The sequence below is a fragment of the Crocodylus siamensis genome, chromosome 1 (genome assembly GCF_052110815.1).
Source record: "Crocodylus siamensis isolate JL-2025a chromosome 1, ASM5211081v1, whole genome shotgun sequence".
Lineage (NCBI taxonomy): Eukaryota > Metazoa > Chordata > Crocodylia > Crocodylidae > Crocodylus > Crocodylus siamensis.
Genome location: NC_143395.1, coordinates 31,329,290 through 31,349,564, shown reverse-complemented (window position 1 = coordinate 31,349,564; position 20,275 = coordinate 31,329,290). Strand labels below are relative to the sequence as shown.

The 20,275-nt window shown below is 49.5% G+C and overlaps 1 protein-coding gene across 1 annotated transcript in view; it reads left to right on the top strand.

The window, feature by feature from the left end:
• The window catches only part of DCDC2C (doublecortin domain containing 2C), a 110,400-nt gene that overhangs the window by 3,598 nt on the left and 86,527 nt on the right, over positions 1-20,275 (top strand). The window contains exon 2 of the mRNA XM_090032575.1: positions 2,955-3,003. Within this exon, the coding sequence (XP_089888701.1) occupies positions 2,955-3,003 (49 nt within the window). The remainder of the gene's footprint in view (positions 1-2,954; positions 3,004-20,275) is intronic.

Sequence of the window (20,275 nt, the reverse complement as noted above, 5' to 3'; positions counted from 1 at the left end):
CCTGGAGCAACATAGTAGAGAATCTCATTTACAGCTAATGGGGAAGCAACCCAACAGTGTTATGAACTACTGTGATTGCCTTTTGTTGTTCGACAGCTGCATATGCATGTTGAGCTTGGGAAGGATGAGCACACAAAAAGAAGTTAGAACTTTAGAACAAAAGTTGCAGGTGCGTTACTGGCTGCCTTAAACCAACCAGTATCGGGAGTCTCTGCTTACTTGCCCAAATTGCCTCTCCAGACATCAGGAGAGCAGTAGCAAGGGAAATAGAATGGTGCCTGGCAGGTCGAAGATGAGAAGATAAGATGATGGCTGCGTTGTGGCTCCCACTAGACTAAAATCACAGACGTTTCCTTTCTACAACATGGCGACTGGATGAAATACCGACAGCCACATGAATAAAAATGTGGCAGTCATGACCAGAGATGACCCAGGAGGGAGTTAGGATGAAAATCAAAACTGCCAAACATCTGTCTGCAGGCTTATAGTTTGATTGGCTAGTATGAAGAAGTTTGAACTGCCTCGGAGTAAGGGTTAGTACGAATCAAGTTAACATGCAACTGTGGGGATACTCTAACACAAACACCACGTGCAAATGTGGAAGAAATGTTCAGACTAAAATACCTACAGGTCCCCCCACGTATAAGTGAATCGTGTACCAGCAAGGACCATGGTAAGGCTATATATAGATTGAGCAGTAGTATATGACTGTGTTTGGATTCAAATTTGAACATAGTTCAAATAGACAGGACACAAAAAGAAGATCAGATGTGCCTTCACAGCCTCTGATGGAGTAAGCCCTCTGCTTAAGAAAACTTATGCTATGCCTCTTTAATTTAGTCTATTATCTAGCCTGCCTTCTGCCTGACCTCAAGACCAAAAGAGTAAGAAGATTCTCATCAGTTTCACTGCTGCTGTGAAGAAAGTTGTACTCAGCAGTTAAACAGCCCAGGATCATGTCTGTTTGTTGCATGTGGAAAATGAACACCACAAAAGGCAGGCATTGGATTATTCCTGGGTATTTCTGGGGCTGGTTGAATGCCGCAAAGCAGTATTCAAGAATACTCATTTGTTATGCCTCTGTTATGCTGTTTTTAGATGTATTCATGAAAATGTTTTTGCTTGCACAAATGTTTAGAGAAGAGCTGCTTTTTTTTGTATTGCCATCCATATTTGTGTTTGAATAAAACTTTGTTGCTCACTAGTTGTGGTGACTAACCAAAAGCACCACTGATTATTTTCCCTGTAATTTGAACAAGAAACTGAAATGTACATAGTACTTTTTAATGAACAATCAATGCATATAGTTTCTTATCAAGTCGAAACAGCCACTCACTACTGATGGAACAACAAGTTCTAGAAATAGTATTAGTTAACTGCTGCTGCAAAGCCTTCAGTAAGTTGCATGCATATTATATTTGTTCTTCAAAATAAGACCAAAAATGTTCATGACATAGGAGAAGATTTAGTTATAACATTGATAAAACCATTACCAAACAAAAAGCCCTCAAACAAAGAAAAATAAGTCTTCAAACAAAAAAGGGACTTTAGAAAATTGGAATTTAGTTGGATTTTATTAGTGTAAAAAATAAAGAGTTAGGGTCCATATCTGTAAACTGCTGAATAAAGTGCCTGTCAGGCATTAAGAACTATGAATTACTGGATTAAACCAGAGGTTGGCAATGGGGTCACTTTAGTGGAGCTTAACCCCATGCCTGGGCCACTTGTAAGCTGGTCTATGTTGCTGTTGCTGGAGCCGCACTTGGCCACATCAGCAGTCAGTACTCCCCACTCCACTGCCACCACTGCTGCTTCTCACTGCCATCCAGATGCCCCCAGCACAGAAATGCTGCTGAATCCCTCTGCCTCCACAGGGTAAATAAAATGGCTCCGCGTGATGAATGTAGCCTATGGGCCATACATTGCGGACCCCTTGGTTAGACCATTGATTCTCCTAGATCACTATTTTGTCTCTCCTAGTGGTAGAAAGTAGATGCTGAGCAGGAAGGTGAATTTTCTAAATATCCAGAATTTTCTCCTCTCTGTTCCTCTCCCAGTTAGCTTCCAGCATTCAGAGGTGGTACTCCTAATCAAGCCCACATGGAAGATGAAAACAGTAGTCTGAGAGTGTCCTTTTACACTTACAGTATCAGCCAAGTATACTAACATTGAATATGTGTATTATTTATATTCTGGTAGTGCATAAATGAAGCATCAAATGAGATGGAAGTTCCATTGTGTTATGCATTATATAGACACATATTAAGAGACAGGCCATGTTTTTTGGGTTTAAGTCTGCTTTAGATACATGAGACAGCCAGGATCAAAGACAAGATAGTATTATCCTCTCAGCATAGATAAAGCACTGAGATTAAAGAACTAAAGGCCAGATTTTAATGGAGCAACATCTAGCCCTTAGTAGCAACACCTGATACTTATGTAGGTTAAATCCTTATGTAGCTTGAATCCTACAGGTGAAATGGGCATTTCCCTGTTTAGTCTCCACGGTATTGATTTGAACTAGTGCTCTGAGTAGCTTGTTACCTGGAAGGTGACAGCAGTGCTTTGAAAATGGCAACTAAGAAACTTACATGCCTGGGCTACTTAAGTAGATTTGGTAGCATCTAAACTCTGATTTTAAAAATAGTGGTGTCATCAATTTTGAGATTATATCTCATCTATCTATTCAGGTGCCCAAATCTTTCTAAATAACCTGGCCCTAAGTACTCTGTAGCAGTCATGAACCTATCTACATAAATTGAGTTCCAATTCAGTGTCTTAACCCCAAGACAATCCTTTATTTACTATACCAAAACTGATAACAATTTGCAATCCTTTTGGCACTAATTAAATGTACCACAGTTAGTTCAAAGTATTTTATTAAATTATCAACTAACAACAGAAATGGATGGAGGTGTTTGTCTGATTTCCATTTTTCCTTTTCCCCTCTGCAGTTATCTTCATATAGGTACCAAAAAACCTCCAAGGAAGGCGATAGATGTGGTAAGTATCTCTGAACACTGTCATTTGAACTTACTGTAAAAAATCTCATCATTATTAGCTGGATGTTTCTATCAAGTAATTTGAAACCATATATAAAATAATATGTAATTTGTAATGTACAATAATAATAGTAATGATACTGATGAAGTTTGCCTTAAATTCGTTATCCTAAATGTAAGATTCCCTGTGTTTACCTTTGAGGTACAAAGATGTGGCACACTTGCTATTTGTCATGGCTTTTCTTTTTTGTAACGCTGTTCTTCATTATAGGTAGATTGTCACTGAAGAAAAATTTTTCTGGATTTTAGGAAACGAAGAGTAATTATTTCACCTTTTGTATCTTTTGATAGGATGTACAGCTAGCACTTGAAGCTGCATTTGTTTCAGATGACATTGATTAATACTCTTGAAAGCAGTCATTAGTCTGAATATAAGGGTTTCATAGTTTCTAGGGTCAGAAGGGACCTGAGCAGATCATCAAGTCCCACCCCCTGCCATGGCAGGAAAGAGTACTGGGGTCAAACGACCCCAGCAAGGTGTTCATCTAACCTCCTCTTAAACACCCCCAGGGTAGGAGCCAGCACCACTTCTCTTGGAAGTTGGTTCCAGATCCTAGCCGCCCTGACCATGAAGTAGTGCCTCCTGATGTCTAATCTGAATTTACCGTCTGCCAGCTTGTGACCGTTATTTCTAGTCAGTCCTGGTAGTGCTTGGGGGAACAGGGACTCCCCCAATGCTTGCTGGTCCCCTCTGACTAGTTTGTAACAGGCCACTAGATCCCCCCTCAGCCTTCTCTTGTGGAGGCTGAACAGGTTCAGGTCCCGTAGCCTCTCTTTGTAGGGCCTGCCCTGCTGCCCCCTGATCATGCGAGTGGCCCTCCTCTGGACCGTCTCCATGTTGTCCACATCCCTCTTGAACTGGACACAGTACTCCAGGTGCGGCCTGACCAGTGCCGCATAGAGGGGGAGGATCACCTCCTTGGACCTGCTTGAGATGCATCTGTGGATGCATGACAAGGTGTGGTTGGCCTTCCTGACTGCATCTCCACACTGCTGGCCCATGTTCATCTTGGAGTCAATGATGACCCCAAGGTCCTTTTCTGCCTCTGTACTGACAAGAATGGAGTTCCCCAACCTGTAGGTATGGTGCTGGTTCTTCCTCTCGAGGTGCATCACTTTGCACTTGTCGGTGTTGAATCCCTTCCTATTCTCATCCGCCCACCCATGTAACCTGTCTAGGTCAGATTACAGCCTATTCCTCCCTTCTAGCATGCCCACGTCCCCCCACATCTTAGTGTCATCAGCAAATTTGAACAGGGTGCTTTTTACCCCCTCGCCCAAGTCACTGATGAAGAGGTTGAACAGTGCGGGCCTGAGGACTGAGCCCTGTGGAACCCCACTGCCCACATCCCTCCAGGTTGAAAATGACCCATCCACCACCACTGTCTGGGTGCGGCCCTCCAGCCAGTTGGCGACCCAATTGACTGTGTGGGTGTCGACACCACAGTCCCCCAGTTTCTTAATGAGAACAGGGTGAGAGACAGTGTCGAAGGCCCTCTGAAAGTCTAGGAAGACTATGTCCACTGCTACCCCTGCATCTAAGGATTTGGTGACCTGGTTGTAGAAGGCTACCAGGTTGGTCTGACAGGACCTGCCACTGATGAACCCATGTTGGTTGCCCCTAAGCATGAAATCCCCTGCTGGGCCCTCGTGGATGTGTGCCAGAATAATTTTCTCGAACAGCTTGCCTAGGATTGAGGTAAGACTAACTGGCCTATAGTTTCCTGGTCTTCCTTCTTCCCCTTTTTGTAGATGGGAACCATGTTGGCCCTCTTCCAGTCTTCTGGCACCACACCAGAGCGCCACGAGTGCTCATAAAGCCATGCCAGGGGTCCTGCAATGACCTCAGCCAATTCCTTTAGTACTCTAGGGTGGAGAACGTCTGGACCAGCTGACTTGAATACGTCCAGTCCCTCCAGAAGCTCCCTAACTAGTTCCTTACTAACCCTTGGCCCAGGTGTGCCTCCCTTGGGGCTGAGGGGGCCCCAGCGGGGGCCTGGCTGTTCCAGTCCCTGTTTAGAAAGATGGAGGCAAAGAAATCGTTAAACATATTGGTTTTGTCATCTGGTGTGACGACCAAATTTCCTAATGTGTCCTGCAGGGGCCCCACATTACCCGGAACCTTCTTTTTACCCCCTATGTATTTAAAGAAGGACTTCTTATTGTCTTTAATCTGGGAAGATAATCCCAGTTCCATCTCTGCCTTGGCCTTCTTGACTGCCCCCTTACATCCCCGAGCAACTGCAGTATAGTCATCTCTGGTGATGTCCGCTCCCTTCCATTGGGTGTACGCCTCCCTTTTAGCAAGGAGACAGTCTCGGATGCTTTTGGTGAGCCACAGGGGCTGTGTGCCCTCCTGCTCCCTGTGATCCTCATTGGGATTACCTCATTGGGGTTGCTCGTTTCTCTTACAAAAATAACCCATGAACATCAGGAAATTAAAATAAAATTTGAACCCATGTTTTATATTATATGTTAATGTGTGTGTGTCTGTGTATACACACATAGACACACACACACTCGCCACCTTTGGTGGAAACAGAAATGAGAAGTAAAGACTGGAAAAATCAGAAGAGAGAGTAGCTAGAAGTACTAAATGCTGTAGTAATGATTTTTGGTTTCATGCCTGCAAACATATATGTAACTATTGTACTTGATAACTTATAACATACACATCTTATTTTTGAAAGGCAAAATGAAGAAAAGATCCTTCTCATTGTTTTGCTTCCTGTAGATCATGTGTAGACTTTACTTTTGCTTTTCGTCATTAAGTGGCAGAACTGCTTTTATCACATTTCCTTGTATATATTACACATACCAATTTCCAGCAACTGTTTTTTGGAAAACCTGTGTGTTGTACGTGAGACAATATAACATTCCTTAGTTGCATGAGTAGCTGCACTGGCTTGGAAAAACAAGGAAATCCAATTAAACTAAGGTGGACATAGAGCTAGGACTAGCGTCCAAGATAAAGGATAATAAAAAGTCCTTTTTCAAATACATAGGGAGGATGAAGAAGGCACCGGGTAATGTGGGGCCCCTGCAAAGTACGTTGGGCAATCTGGTGGTTGTGCCAGAGGAGAAAGCGGAACTCTTTAACCAATTCTTCACGTCCGTTTTCTTGTGCAGGGATCAGGACTTCCCTGCTGTGATGCCAGATGGACTCGAGGGGAACGCCTCCAGACCTCAGGTTGGGGAGCGACTGGGTTAGAGAGCTTCTGGAGGGGCTGGATGTGTTCAAGTCAGCGGGTCCAGATGCTCTCCATCCCAGGGTGTTGAGGGAGCTAGCTGGGGTTATTGCAGGGCCCTTGGCACAGCTTTACAAGCGCTCGTGGTGCTCGGGCCAGGTGCCAGATGACTGGAAGATAGCTAACGTGGTCCCCATCTTCAAAAAAGGGAAGAGAGAGGACCCGGGCAACTATAGGCCCGTCAGTCTTACCTCTATCCTTGGCAAACTCTTTCAAAAGATCCTCAGGGAGCACATCTGGGATGGGCCAGCTTCAGGGATGATGCTCAAGGGCAACCAGCATGGTTTCATTAGGGGCAGGTCATGTCAGACCAAACTGATTGCCTTTTGTGATCAGGTCACAAAGGCAATGGATACAGGTGTTGCCATGGACGTAGTCTTTCTAGACTTCAGCAAGGCCTTTGACACTGTCTCCCACCCCATCCTCATTAAAAAACTAGGCCACTGTGGCATTGATGCCTACACAATCAGATGGATTGCAGATTGGCCGAAGGGTCGTACTCAGAGGGTGGTGGTGGACGGGTCATATTCAACCTGGGGGGAAGTGGGCAGCGGAGTACCCCAGGGCTTGGTCCTTGGGCCTGTGCTGTTCAATTTCTTCATCAGCGATTTGGACAATCGGGTGAAATGCAACCTGTTTAAATTCGCTGATGATACCAAAATTTGGGGTGAGGTGAGCATGCTAGTAGGGAGGGAAAGATTGCAGCAAGATCTGGATAGGTTACAGGAGTGGGCTGACATAAACAGGATGCGTTTCAATACTGACAAGTGCAGGGTGCTGCACTTAGGCAGTAGAAACCAGCAGCACACTTATAGAATGGGAAACTCGCTTCTTGAAAGCACGGAGGCAGAAAGGGATCTTGGAGTCATTGACTCCAAGATGAACATAGGCCGACAATGCGAGGTCACGGTTGGCAGGGCTAACTGGACCTTGTCGTGCATCCACAGGTGCATCTCAAGTAGAGCCAGGGAGGTGATCCTCCCCCTCTATGCGACGCTGGTCAGGTCACAGCTGGAGTACTGCGTCCAGTTCTGGGCACCACATTTCAGGAAGGATGTGGACAACATTGAAAGGGTCCAGAGGATGGCCACCTGCATGATCCAGGGACTACAGGGCAGACCCTACATTGAAAGACTGCGGGACCTGAACCTGTTCAGCCTTCACAAGAGAAGGCTGAGGGGGGACCTGGTGACTGTCTATAAACTCACTAGGGGGGACCAGAAGGGTTTAGGGGAGACACTGTTTCCCCTAGCGCCCCCTGGCATGACAAGGAACAATGGACACAAATTATTAGAGAGTAGATTTAGATTAGACATCTGCAAGAACTACTTCACAGTTACGGCAGCTAGGAGCTGCAACCAACTTCCTAGGGAAGTGGTGCTGGCTCCTACCCTGGGGGTCTTTAAGAAGAGGCTTGATGACTACCTGGCTGGACTCATTTGAGTCCAGTCTTTTCTCCTGCCTAGGCCGGAGGTAGAGCTTGAAGATCTACAAGGTCCCTTCCGACCCTACTTCTATGATTCTACGAAGGAAGGAAAGGAAAAGGAGTCTCTGAGAATGAATTAGGTTGTGATGGTGTGTTTTCCCACCGCTCCCCCCTTGAAACTGGAAAATTATTTTTTCCCTATTCAAAAATACTACAACTGCCATTTCATCTTTTAATCATCTGATAGGTCCTTCAGCCTCAATCCTGATGTTGTAAATGGGCTGTACTCTTCATGTTTGCAGTACTTAGTGTTTTGAATGAATTATGACACTGTATTTAGTATTATAGGCTAGATACAGATGTTACAGCTACCATGTGTTATTTGCCCAGGAAGCATGTTAAAGCTGTAACTGAACAAATCTTTATAGCTTTTAGAGTGCTTTAAAAATGGTGGATTGTACTCGTTAGCTTTTGATGGATGCAGTATTAAACTAAAGTGCTTTCTGTTAGAGGGCTTCATTTAACTTCTTTGCCAGATCTCATCTAGGGTTAACTTGGAGTATGATCACCGCCATCCCAGGCAGCATTGCACTCTAGCCTTGGACAGAGCTTTTTAACTCTGCCTGAGGCTGGGCTGGTCTTGCTGTCCCCTTCCCTTTCTAGCTGTCATTGATCCAAATCAGTGAATGCCTCTGAGCCCAGCCCCACTTCCTCCCTTCAGCCAGATGTGAACTGCAGCCTGGCTGCTGGGGGAAGAGGAGGGGGGTTTCTCTACCCACAGCATCCCTGACCCTGTGGCATACTGCAGCCCAGGCGGGGGATCTTCTTTTCTCCACATGCAACCAGAAGCTGCAGCATGGTGCTGCATTGGGAACTCTGGCTGGGTTGTGTGGAAAAGGAGCCTCTCTGCTGGGTGCCCCCTCCTGCCCCTCCCCAGCTTCCTGGCTTTAGTCTTTTGTGGGGTAGGGCTGCCATCCCTGCAGTAAGGTGGCTTCTTTTCCACCCTCCCATCAGAGTTCCTGGTACAGCTGCAGCTGGGGGTAAGGGGCCCCACCTGACAGGCTGCAGTGCACTGCGGGGTTGGATATGCTGCGGGCATACAGAGCTGAGACCCCTTTCTTCTGCAGCCCTCCCGGCCTGATGGTATACTGCTGCCAGCCCAGGGAGGCTTCAGGGGAAAGGGGTTTGGATTCTGGCTGTAGCTATCAAGAAGCTGGGATAAGAAGATGCCTCTGTAGCATGTGGCCCTCTGCCAGATTGCTGGGTTGGGACTTAGGGTGGTTGAGCCAAGTTTGCATGGTAGGGGGGGCTCCCCCCCACTCCACCTCCAGTTCCTGGTGTGGCCTTATGCTACAGCTGGGGGTGGGGGAAGAGAGCCTCCCTGCTGCGCAGACCTGGCCTGGCCCCCCACCCAAGTCCTGACCCAGCAATCTGGGGGGGGGGCCTTGTAGCATGGGGCTACCTGTCCCACACTTCCCTCCTGCCCCAGCCTCTTGACAGCTACAGCCAGCAGCTGCAGCACAAGACTGCCTGGCTCAGCTTTTGGCCATGCCAGGAACTGGGGGTGGGAGGAAGAAGCCCCCCCCTGCTGTGCAGACCCAGCCTGGTTCCCCCCATGTTCAGATGCAGCAATCTGGAAGAGGCCTATAGCTGCCGCAGACAGTCTCCAGGTGGCAGGGCTTGGGAGAGGGGCTGCTTTTGTGAGGTCTGCTGGAGCTCCCTAATTAACTTATAGTGCTTTAAGTAAAGCGTGATAGTTAGAGTGCTTCCACCAGGGGCTCTTGAGCATTTGAACTTAGCCACAGTGTCTGCCATCATAGTCTGATTATAGGCACAATCATAGACACAATCATGTGTCTATACACTTCCATCTCCAGAAAGTTTGTGTACTGTCTTGACTTTTACCAAATCTTAGAGTCCAGTCCACAGACAAAGGCTAGGGACAGACATTACACATAAACCAGTTTAAGTGATCAGAAACTGGTTTAAACCTGTAACAGAACAGATGTTCAGTACACATAAACCAGTTTGAAAATGGCTGAAACTGGTTTGAGACAAACCTGGTTGAATGTAGTATATCAGCCTTAACTGATTTGGCTCAAACCACTTTATGCAATGTCTGCCCCAGACCCCTTGCTGATTTAAGATAAACCAGACTCCCCAAGCATCCCAACATGCTGTCTGCGCTAGGCAAGGCTCTTGTGTTCCACAACAGAGCTGGCCCCTCCCCTCTGCTCCCTGGATGGAGCTCAAGCAGACACTGCAGGTACAAGGGTCTGCCTGGCTTCCCCCGTCTTACCCTCCTCCCACTGCTGCTTGCTGCTTGCTGGACAAGCAGGGATTCCCCCCCCCCTTATCTCCCACAGCACGGACCCTAGCCCCATAGACCCTAGTCTTGTGGTATGCTAGCTAATGCCGAGAGGTGTCTGTGTGTGTGTATCTCCAATTTCACTGGGACAGGCAGGCAGAACAGTGAATGCTTAGGGCTTTTTGGAGCTAATCAAGAGGTCAATTGGTAAGTTGTTTAAGAAGAGTTTGAATTAATGGCAAGAGGCTATTGTTTTGCTGATGAGGTGATAAACATCAGCCCCTTGCTGCCTTGCTAGCCTGTCAGTTTGCTGCAGATGGTATAAAAAAGCAGGGAGAGGGAGATTGAAAAGCTCCATATCATCAACAGATGCATGCACTGCACACCTCTCCCTGTCCTTAGAGTTCTAGCCTGGGGCTGGGGGCTGGCAACACTTCTGCCCCTTCAGCAACCAGTAGGGAAAAGCCTGGGATGGTGCAGGCAAGGTGGGGCTTTACACACCCTGCCCCCCTCAGCTCAGTAGAGTGGAAGGGAGGGCTGCTCTAGCACCCTCCAGCTTCTAGCCTGAGCCATTGGAGGCATGTACCTGGATTTCCTCAGTTCAGACAGAACGTCTGTCCAGTTACAAACCAGTTCAGCCTATCCAGGTTAGACTAACCTGCAAAGATTGAATCAATTCAGGATCAGGCTTTTGAATGTCTTTCTCTAGCCTAACTGAATAGCCTGGTATATTTAAAAAGTCTTTTAACTGTTTCAGTCTCTCCATCACATCAGAAACAGAATTTCAGAGACCCCTAACACTCTATACTCCTAAGGGTGCTTCGCGGCTCTGAATTAGAATCATCATAGTATGGTTTTCATCACACACAGCACATAGAGCCTAGTTTAGTAACTTCTCATGTAAAATGGGTTGCCCATTTCTCCAGTAGGGCTGTTAAATATGTGACTATTTAAATCTGTGCCAGTCTCTGAGATTGTGAGTTTATGTTCCTGAGCACACTATCAGGTTTTCCAGTCCCTGGGGCTAGGGACAGACATTTAAAAAGTTTAAAAGCTGTGAAGCTGCAGATGCGCTGTGGAGCCATGGGGGTAGAAGCGACTGGGCAGGCTGCATGGGGCTGCCTTTCTCAACCCCAGCACAGTGCTGGCTGCCTCTGTCACAGCTCTGAACTGTGCCTGCAGCTCTTCACTTGCAGCCAGGAAGCCTTGTGCTGGACTCTGTGGGGAAGCAGGGGGCAGGGTTCCCTCCACTCATGGTAGAGTGCAGGACCTGCATAGCAGGGAGCAGGGGAAGCAGCTGGCTCCATTGCAGGGCTGGAGTTGCAGGCTAAGGCTCAGGGAGCAGAGCTGCGGGGATAAGGCAGGCTCTACTTCCTCCCCCCATGCAGCGCTGATTGGAGTTGTGCCTGTGCCAGGCATGAGCACCCTGACCTCCCCACCTGCTGATGCTTTCAGGCAGTGGGGGCTGCATGCCATGGGGGGACTGTGTGGATTGCCCCCACCCTCCCTCACACCCTACACACCCTCACCCTGCCCAGCTGAGCTCTGCGCTCCCCCTGTCTCTCTGGGGGGAGGAAGCAGAGGGGGAAGAGTTCCCCTCAGCATGGAACAGAGCCTCCATCTGCCCCCCATCCCCACTCTGGGGCTGGACTGCATTGGATGGAGGTTCCCCCTCACCCTGAAGTGGCAGTGGGGAAAGGTGAGGAGGAGAAAGAGTCCTCATTCAGGACCTCATAGAGTCCACCCTAGGAGGAGGAGGAGGGGAAAGAATCCCCCTCCGCATGGAACAGAGCCCCCCCTCCCAACCCTTTGGAACAGCCTACCCAGCATGGCCCTGTTAAGGTGAATGGGGCAGGAAGAAGAGTTAATTGCTCCCTCTGTCCCTTCCCTGCAGCTGGTGTCTGCCAGCTCCAGGGGCCTCCACTGCAGCCCCTTCCTCTTTGCTTCCCAGCAGACAGGCTGACCATGGTTGCAGTGGTGGAAGAGGGGCAGGAGGGAAGAATTAACCTCCACCCTGCCCACCTTGGCTTAATGGGGCTATCGGTGTCTTTTTTAGGGCCAGTCCCTGGTCTGGCTACAGATCAGAGGGGTGAGGTCAGCCCTGAGGCTGGAGCAGAGAGCCCCTCCCAGCCCAGAGAGCATGCCGGAATGCTGGGGGTGTCTGGTTCATCTTAAACCAGCAAGGGATCTGGGACAGACATTGCATAAATTGGTTTGAGCCAAATCAGTTAAGTATGGCTCTGGGAGCGGCAAGAGATGTGTGGGTGAAAGTCTGCTGTGCCCCCGCCCTTCCAAAGTCCCCCCAGAGACACCCAGCAACCGTGGAGCACCCTGCCAACCCCAGCATAGCCGGAGGTAAGCGGGGCCATGGTGGGAGGGGGTTAACCCCAGGCAATGGGAGGAGGCAGCTGGGTGGATGGGGGAGGGTCTTGCTGCCCCCCCCACCCGTTCACCAAAGTTTTTGTCCGGCCCCCCAGGGAGCCACACGAACAGGCTGCACAAGCAGGTGTGCTTGTCTGCCCAGCACAATAGTTAGTGTGGAGTTTGCACAGGAAGGTGAGCGAGAGGGCCTGAGGCCCTGCCTGTGCACCCCCACCCTAGGGAAGCCAGTCCCAGCCATAGCCAGCCCAGCAGTGGCATGACGTGTCACACCCTGAGGCTCCCCTCGGGGCCTGTGGTCCCCCTGTCTGGCTCCTTAGAGGCCTCCACCCAGATGGAGTCCATGGTACCGGGCTCCACATAGACGGAGCCCCTGGCTCTTGGCTGTGGGGGCTGCCTATCACTTTTTCAGGCTTTGGGACCTAGGATCATGGCCACCTCCCCTTGTGGGGTCTGCTCCCTTTCAGGGACTCTGGTACACCAGCTGGAGGAGCTCCAGGCCACAGTCCAAAGACTGTTTGCCATCAGAGACTGTGAGCAGGAGATAGACTTTTATTGCCAGGCCCTTCTCCCCCGGGGGATGGAGGGTAGACCATAGTCTCCCTCCAGGACAAGGGAGGACCCAGGGACCTCCCATTCTGTCCAGCCAAGGGGATGGACCAAGGTGGTCAAGGGCACCAAGGCCCACTGCACCAAGGCTTCTGCCTCGTTGGAGCTATGCAACATGTACAAACCTGTTGCATCCCCAGCAGAGCCTACTGAGTTGCGAGCTCCCACAGGCAACATGGGCACTACTATAGCTACTGCCCCCACTCTCCCCAAGGCAAAATGCAAACTGTTTCTCATGGGAGACTCCATCCTGAGGGGCACTGAGGGGACAATCTGCCGCTCCAACCCCTTAGCGTGGGAAGTCTGCTGCTTCTCAGGAGCCCACATCCGAGACATTGTGGAGAAGATCCCTAAACTCCTCCAGCCCACTGACCACTATCCCAGGCTCCTTATCCATGTGGGCACAAATGACATGCCTCGGAGCACTCCCAGCCAGGTCATGAGGTGCTACAAGGATTTGGGAGCAGGGCTGATGGGTCTAGGGGCACAGGTGGGGTTTTCTTCGATCCTCCCAGTTGCAGGCTATGGGATGAGGAGGAAGAGGAGGAACCAGGTAGTGAACCAAAGACTGTGGCTCTTGTGTCATAGGGAAGGCTTTGGCTTCTATGACCACAGTCGACTCTTTGGTGAGAGAGGCAGCAAGCTGCTGGGAAGGAGCAGCCTCTACCTCTCTGCTGGGAGGAGGCTCTTCTCAGCCTGCTGGCTCTTCTCAGCCAGACAGACTTTAAACTAAGCCTGATGGGGGACGGGGGGACTACTGTCACTGCTGACCTGCTGAGCAACCCTTGTGAAGCCAAGAGGCCAAGGCACTTAAAGGAGCCCAACCCTACCCCAGCCCTGGAACAACCTGTGGGCAAGGCAAGGGCCCCCAGAGGGACACTTGCCTGCCTATACACAAATGCCAGGAGCTTGGGGAATAAACAGGAGGAACTTGTCCTCCTGCTTAACACAAATAATTATGATGTCATAGGGATAATGGAGACCTGGTGGGACTCCACCCATGACTGGAGCACGGGTATAGATGGCTATACCCTGTACAGGAGAGATTGAGGGGACAAAAGGGGCGGGAGCATAGCTGTCTATGTCAAGGAGAGCCACGCGTCCCTGCAAGCTGATATTGGCGACCAGGGTGGATGGATGGAGACCCTCTGGGTTAAAATCCATGGGGAACATGGCACAGGGGACACGAAGGTGGGAGTCTACTACAGACTCCCACCCAAAGTCAAGAGTTTGACCAGGAGTTCAACAGGGAATTGGCTGAGGCCTCATGGTCCTGGTGCATGGTTGTCATGGGAGATTTCAACTACCCAGACATCTCGTGGGAAGAGTGGTCTGCTAAATCTGAGTGGTCACAAAGCTTCCTCTCGTGTATGGATGACCTCTATGTAATACGAGGTCAACAAGTGGTAAAGTGCTGCTCGACCTGGTATTGGCAACTGAGGATAACCTAATCAGTGACCTAATGATCAAAGTTGGGTGACATCGACCACGAGCTGATCACCTTCACCATCCACCATAAATCTGGCAAGTCAGTCAGCAATATAGAAGTCCTCAACTTCAGGGAAGCTGACTTTGACAAGCACTGGAGGCTTGATGGTGAGGCCCTAAGGGACCATGACCCCGAGGGGAGGGGAGTTCAGGAAGAATGGTTGCTCCTTAAGGGAGCAATCCTCAATGCACAACCTAATGCTATTTAATCTCAGTGGAAAGGCAGCAAAAGGGCACAGCAGCCCCCTTGGCTGTGCTGGGAACTAGCAGACCTCCTGCGGCTAAAAAGAAAGGCCTACAAAGGATGGAGGATGGAATTCACCTCCAAGGAGGAATATTCTGCACTGGTCCGATCCTGCAAGGAGCAAACCAGGAAAGCCAAGGCTGCGACAGAACTCCAACTAGCTATAAGTATCAAGGACAATAAAAAGTCCTTTTTTAGATATGTGGGGAGCTGGAGGAAAAGCAAGGGCAGCATTGGACCCCTGCTAAACCAGAAGGGAGAACTGATGACTGATGTCCAGGAAGAAGCCAACATATTAAATGGGTATTTTGTGTCGGTCTTTCATCAGTCCCATGGGACCCCCCTGCCCATTACGGGACAGGGAGGCCCGGGTGAGGGAGATTCCCTGCCTTCCATCAATGTTGAAGAGGCTGGACACTTTCAAGTCAGCTGGCCCTGACAGTCTACACCATAGGGTTCTCAAGGAGCTGGCTAGCATTGTAGCCCAGCCCCTGGCATGGATCTTTGAGAACTTCTGGCACTCTGGTAAAGTGCCTGAAGATTGGAAGAAGGCCAGTGTGATGCCTATCTTCAAGAAAGGGAGGAAAGTGGATCCAGCAAACTACAGGCCCATCAGCCTGACCTCTATCCTAGGGAAGGTCTTAGAAAAGATCATTAAAGAGGCCATTCTTAACAGATTGGCCAACGGCAACATCCTGAGGGATAGCCAGCATGGGTTTGTTGCGGGTAGGTCTGCTTGACCAATCTTATCTTCTTTTACGACCAGGTGACCTATCACCTGGACAAGGGAGAGGAGATTGATATCATATATCTTGACTTCAAAGAAGCCTTCGATCTGTTATCTTGACAAAACTGGCCAGCTGTGGCCTCGGGTCCACCATGATCTGCTAGCTGGGGAATTGGCTCCAGGGTTGGACCCAGAGGGTAGTGGTTGATAGAAGTCAATTGTTATGGTGCCCTGTGACCAGTTGGGTCCCCCAAGGCTCTGTGTGAACCCATATTGTTCAACATCTTCATTAATGATGTGGACATTGGAGTCAGAAGCAGAGTGGCCAAGTTTGCTGATGATACCAAACTCCAGGGTAAAGCATCCACATCTGAGGACAGGAGGGCAATCCAGGCTGGACTTGACAGGCTCAGCAAATGGGCGGACAAGAACCTGATGGTGTTTAACACTGAAAAATGCAAGGTTCTCCACTTTGGGAGGAAATACTTGCAACATCTTTACAGGCTTGGCAGTGTTACACTGGCTAGCAGTGTGGATGAAAGGGACTTGGGGGGTCATAGTTTCATAGTTAGTAGGGTCGGAAGGGACCTGAGCAGATCATCAAGTCCGACTGCCTACCATTGCAGGAAAGAGTACTCGGGTCAAACGGCCCCGGCAAGGTGTTCATCTAGCTTTGTCTTAAAGACCCCCAGGGTAGGAGCCAGCACCACTTCGCTTGGAAGTTGGTTCCAGATCCTAGCCGCCCTGACGGTGAAGTAGTGCCTCCTGATGTCTGATCTGAATTTACTCTCTGCCACCTTGTGACCATTATTCCTGGTCACTCCTGGTAGTGCTTGAGGGAACAGTGACTCCCCCAATGCCTGCTAGTCCCCTCTGACTAGTTTGTAACAGGCCACTAGATCCCCCCTCAGCCTTCTCTTCTGGAGGCTGAACAGGTTCAAGTCCCTTAGCCTCTCCTTGTAGGGCCTGCCCTGCTGCCCCCTGATCATGTGAGTGTCCCTCCTCTAGACCCTCTCCATGTTGTCCACGTCCCTCTTGAAGCGCGGCGCCCAGAACTGGACGCAGTACTCCAGCTGCGGCCTGACCAGTGCCGCATAGAGTGGGAGGATCACCTCCTTGGACCTTCTCAAGATGCATCTGTGGATGCATGACAAGGTACAGTTGGCCTTCCTGACTGCATCCCCACACTGCCAGCCCATATTCACCTTGGCATCAATGATGACTCCAAGATCCTTTTCTGCCTCTGCACTGATGAGAAGGGAGTTCCCCAACCTGTAGGTGTGGTGCTGGTTCTTCCTCCCCAGGTGCATCACCTTGCATTTGTCAGTGTTGAATCTCATCCTATTCTTGTCCACCCACCCCTGTAACCTGTCTAGGTCCAATTGTAGCGTATTCCTTCCTTCTAACATGCCTACTTCCTCCCACATCTTAGTGTCATGAGCAAATTTGAACAGGGTGCTTTTGCCCCCTTGTCTAAGTCACTGATGAAGACGTTGAACAGTGCGGGCCCGAGGACCGAGCCCTGCGGAGCCCCACTGCCCACATCCCTCCCGGTCGAAAATGACCCATCCACTACCACTCTCTGGGTGCGGCCTCCAGCAAGTTGGCAACCCATTTGACTGTAGGTGTTGACACCACAGTTCCCCAGTTTCTTAATGAAAACAGGGTGAGAGATAGTGTCGACGGCTTTCCGAAAGTCCTGGAAGACTATGTCCAGTGCTACCCCTGCATCTAAGGATTTGGTGACCTGGTTGTAGAAGGCCACCAGGTTGGTCTGACAGGACCTGCCGCTAACGAACCCATATTGGTTGCCCCTAAGCATAATGTCCTCTGCTGGCCCCTCATGGACATGTGCCAGAATAATTCTCTCAAAAACCTTACCCAGGATCGAGGTAAGACTAACTGACCTGTAGTTCCCCAGGTCCTCCTTCCTCCTTTTTTTGAAGGTGGGAACCACACTGGCCCTCTTCCAGTCCTCTGGCACCACACCAGAGCACCACGAGTGCTTGTAAAGCTGTGCCAAGGGTCCTGCAATGACCTAAGCTAATTCCCTCAGCACTCTGGGGTGGAGATTGTCTGGACCAGCTGATTTAAATACATCCAGTCCCTCCAGAAGTTCCCTGACTAGATCCTCCCTGACCCTTAGCTTAGGTGCGCCTTCCCTGGGGCCTGAGGGGGGCCCAGTGGGGGGGCTGATCTGGTCCCTGCTCAGGAAAATGGAGGCAAAGAAGTTGTTAAATAGGTTAGTTTTGTCATCTGGTGTGATGACCACATTTCCTAGTGTGTCTTGCAGGGGCCCCATGTTACCCGGTCCCTTCTTTTTGCCCCATGTGTATTTAAAAGTTGTCCTTGATCTGGGAAGCTAGTCCCAGTTCCATCTCTGCCTTGGCCTTCCTGACTGCCCCCCTGGCTCCCCGAGCAAGCGCAGTGTAATCTTCCCTGGTGATGACCCCTCCCTTCCATTGGGTGTACGCCTCCCTTTTAGCTAGGAGACATTTCTGGATGCTTTTGGTGAGCCATGGGGGCTTTTGTGCCCTCGTGCTCCTTTTGATCCGTGTTGGGATTACCTCCCTTTGGGCTTGGAGGATCATCTCCTTAAGGAGCAACCACTGTTCTTGGACACCTGGCTCCCCTCCCCTCTGGGACCTTAGTGCTTCCCTGACTATTCTCCTCGGCTCATTGAAGTCCGCCCTCCTGAAATCTAGGGCTGCTGCCTTGCTGTAGGCCTTTGCCACCTTGTGCTGGATGGTGAATTCCAGTAGGCGATGATCGCTATCACCCAGGTAGTTGAGCACCCGCAGCCCCCTCACCAGGTTGTCACCCGTGGCCAGCACCAGGTCCAACAAGGTGTTTCCTGTGGTGGGGCTGTGCACCTCCTGGGTTAGATGGAGGTCCTGCATTTTGGCTAGGAACCTACGTGAGTGGTCAGACCTGGCTGACTGCTCTTCCCAGCAAATGTTTGGAAAGTTCAGGTCACCCATGATGACTGCGTCCTGTGACCTAACTACCTTCATAAGCTGACTTAAGAATTCCTGGTCTGGCTCTTCCCCTTGGTTGGGTGGTCTGTAGTAGACCCCCACCATTAAGTCTCTTTCCACTCGACTGCCTTGTATTCTAACCCAGAGCACTTCTGTGTGCCCCTCTTCTGACTCTGTGCTACCTGATGAGGATGTGTATTCCTCCTTAATGTAGAGCGCCACACCCCCGCCTTTCCTTTCCTGTCCTGTCCCTGCTGTACAGTGTATAGCCCTTGATATTCACCGCCCAGTCATTCGTTGGGTCCCACCACGTTTCAGTGAGCCCCACTATGTCTGGGTTGGTGTCAGCTAGCAGGAGGGTAAGTTCCTCCTGCTTGTTTCTCATATTATGAGGGTTTGTGTAGAGGCATTTGAGGCCTCCTGTGGATGTGTGCACTGGCCCCCTAATCGCAGCATTGCCCTGGCACCTGTTGCTTATTTGTGTATATGTTTCGCTCGTTGGTCTAGGCTGGGCTGTACTTGTGAGTGCTGCTTGTTTTAGCGGTCCAAGGCTTCCTCCTCCCTTGTCTTCCCCTTCTCCCAAGGAGCCTAGTTTAAACTCTGCTGGATATGATTGACCAGAAGATGAACATGAACCTTCAGTGTGATGCTGTGGCTAGTAAAGCGAGCAAGATGCTGGCTTGCATGCATAGATACTTCTCAAGCAAATCCCAGGACGTCATTCTACCATTGTACTTGGCTTTGGTGAGGCTGCAGCTGGAGTACTGTGTCCAGTTTTGGGCTCTGCAATTCAAAAAGGATGTGGAGAAGCTTGAGAAAGTCCAGAGAAGAGCCATGTGCATGATCAGAGGTCAGGAAAACAGACCTAATGACGACAGGCTGAGAGCTATGGGACTCTTTAGCTTGGAAAAGCACAGGCTCAGGGGCAATCTGATGTTCACCTATAAGTTTATTGGGGGGGTTTGTTTTTAACATCTTTGAAATATAGGAGCCTACTAAATAAAGAACAGCATGGAGGGGCTCCGAAATTATCCTTTTCTCCAGGAAGCTGATACCTATAACATAGGCTAGAAATAGATGTCTGCTGCAATAAATGGCAAAGTCTGTTACTACCATTTGTCATGCCATTTACTTTCCTTTGACATGGCGTGACAAAGGGTTCTATTTGCTCACAATTTGTGCCACCATAAAAAATGTTATGGCAACACAAATGAGATGTCAGGTGATGTCTGTTATCACCCATACTGTGAGTTGCTAGATTAAAAAGTGAAAAAATCATGTAGCAGCAGTTAACACATGCTGTACATAGAATTATGATGGCATGCAGTGAGTCTAGAGATTGTGGCACAAGATGATAGAAATATTTACTTTCTTGTAACTTGATACCTTCTTGCCTCTAAGAATTTTTTAAAAATATTCTCTGGTTGAATCCTACTGTGAAGGAAGTCTGTCCTATCTTAAGGTCTTCTGTGGTACCTATTACTTTCACATTGAAATGCAGGATTCCTCTCTCTGACCAAATCTACACTTTGATTAATGCACTTTTCCTAATGAGCATTAAATGTAGTACTTCCAATGTGAGGTACAGTAGAAGCTGCATTAAAGTATTCAAGGCAGCAGAATGCTGGTTATTAAGTGGAATTTCTGGCTGGCTGGCCCGATGTGGAGTGGGGGGAGGCTCACATGCGGCAGCCACTGCCACCCGCCCCCCCCATGCTGCTGCAGCTCCGCGTGTGGCTGCTGCCACCCTGCAACTTCTCCCCACCCCCACCTTCCACAGGGGTTTTCAAAAAGATTGAAAACCCC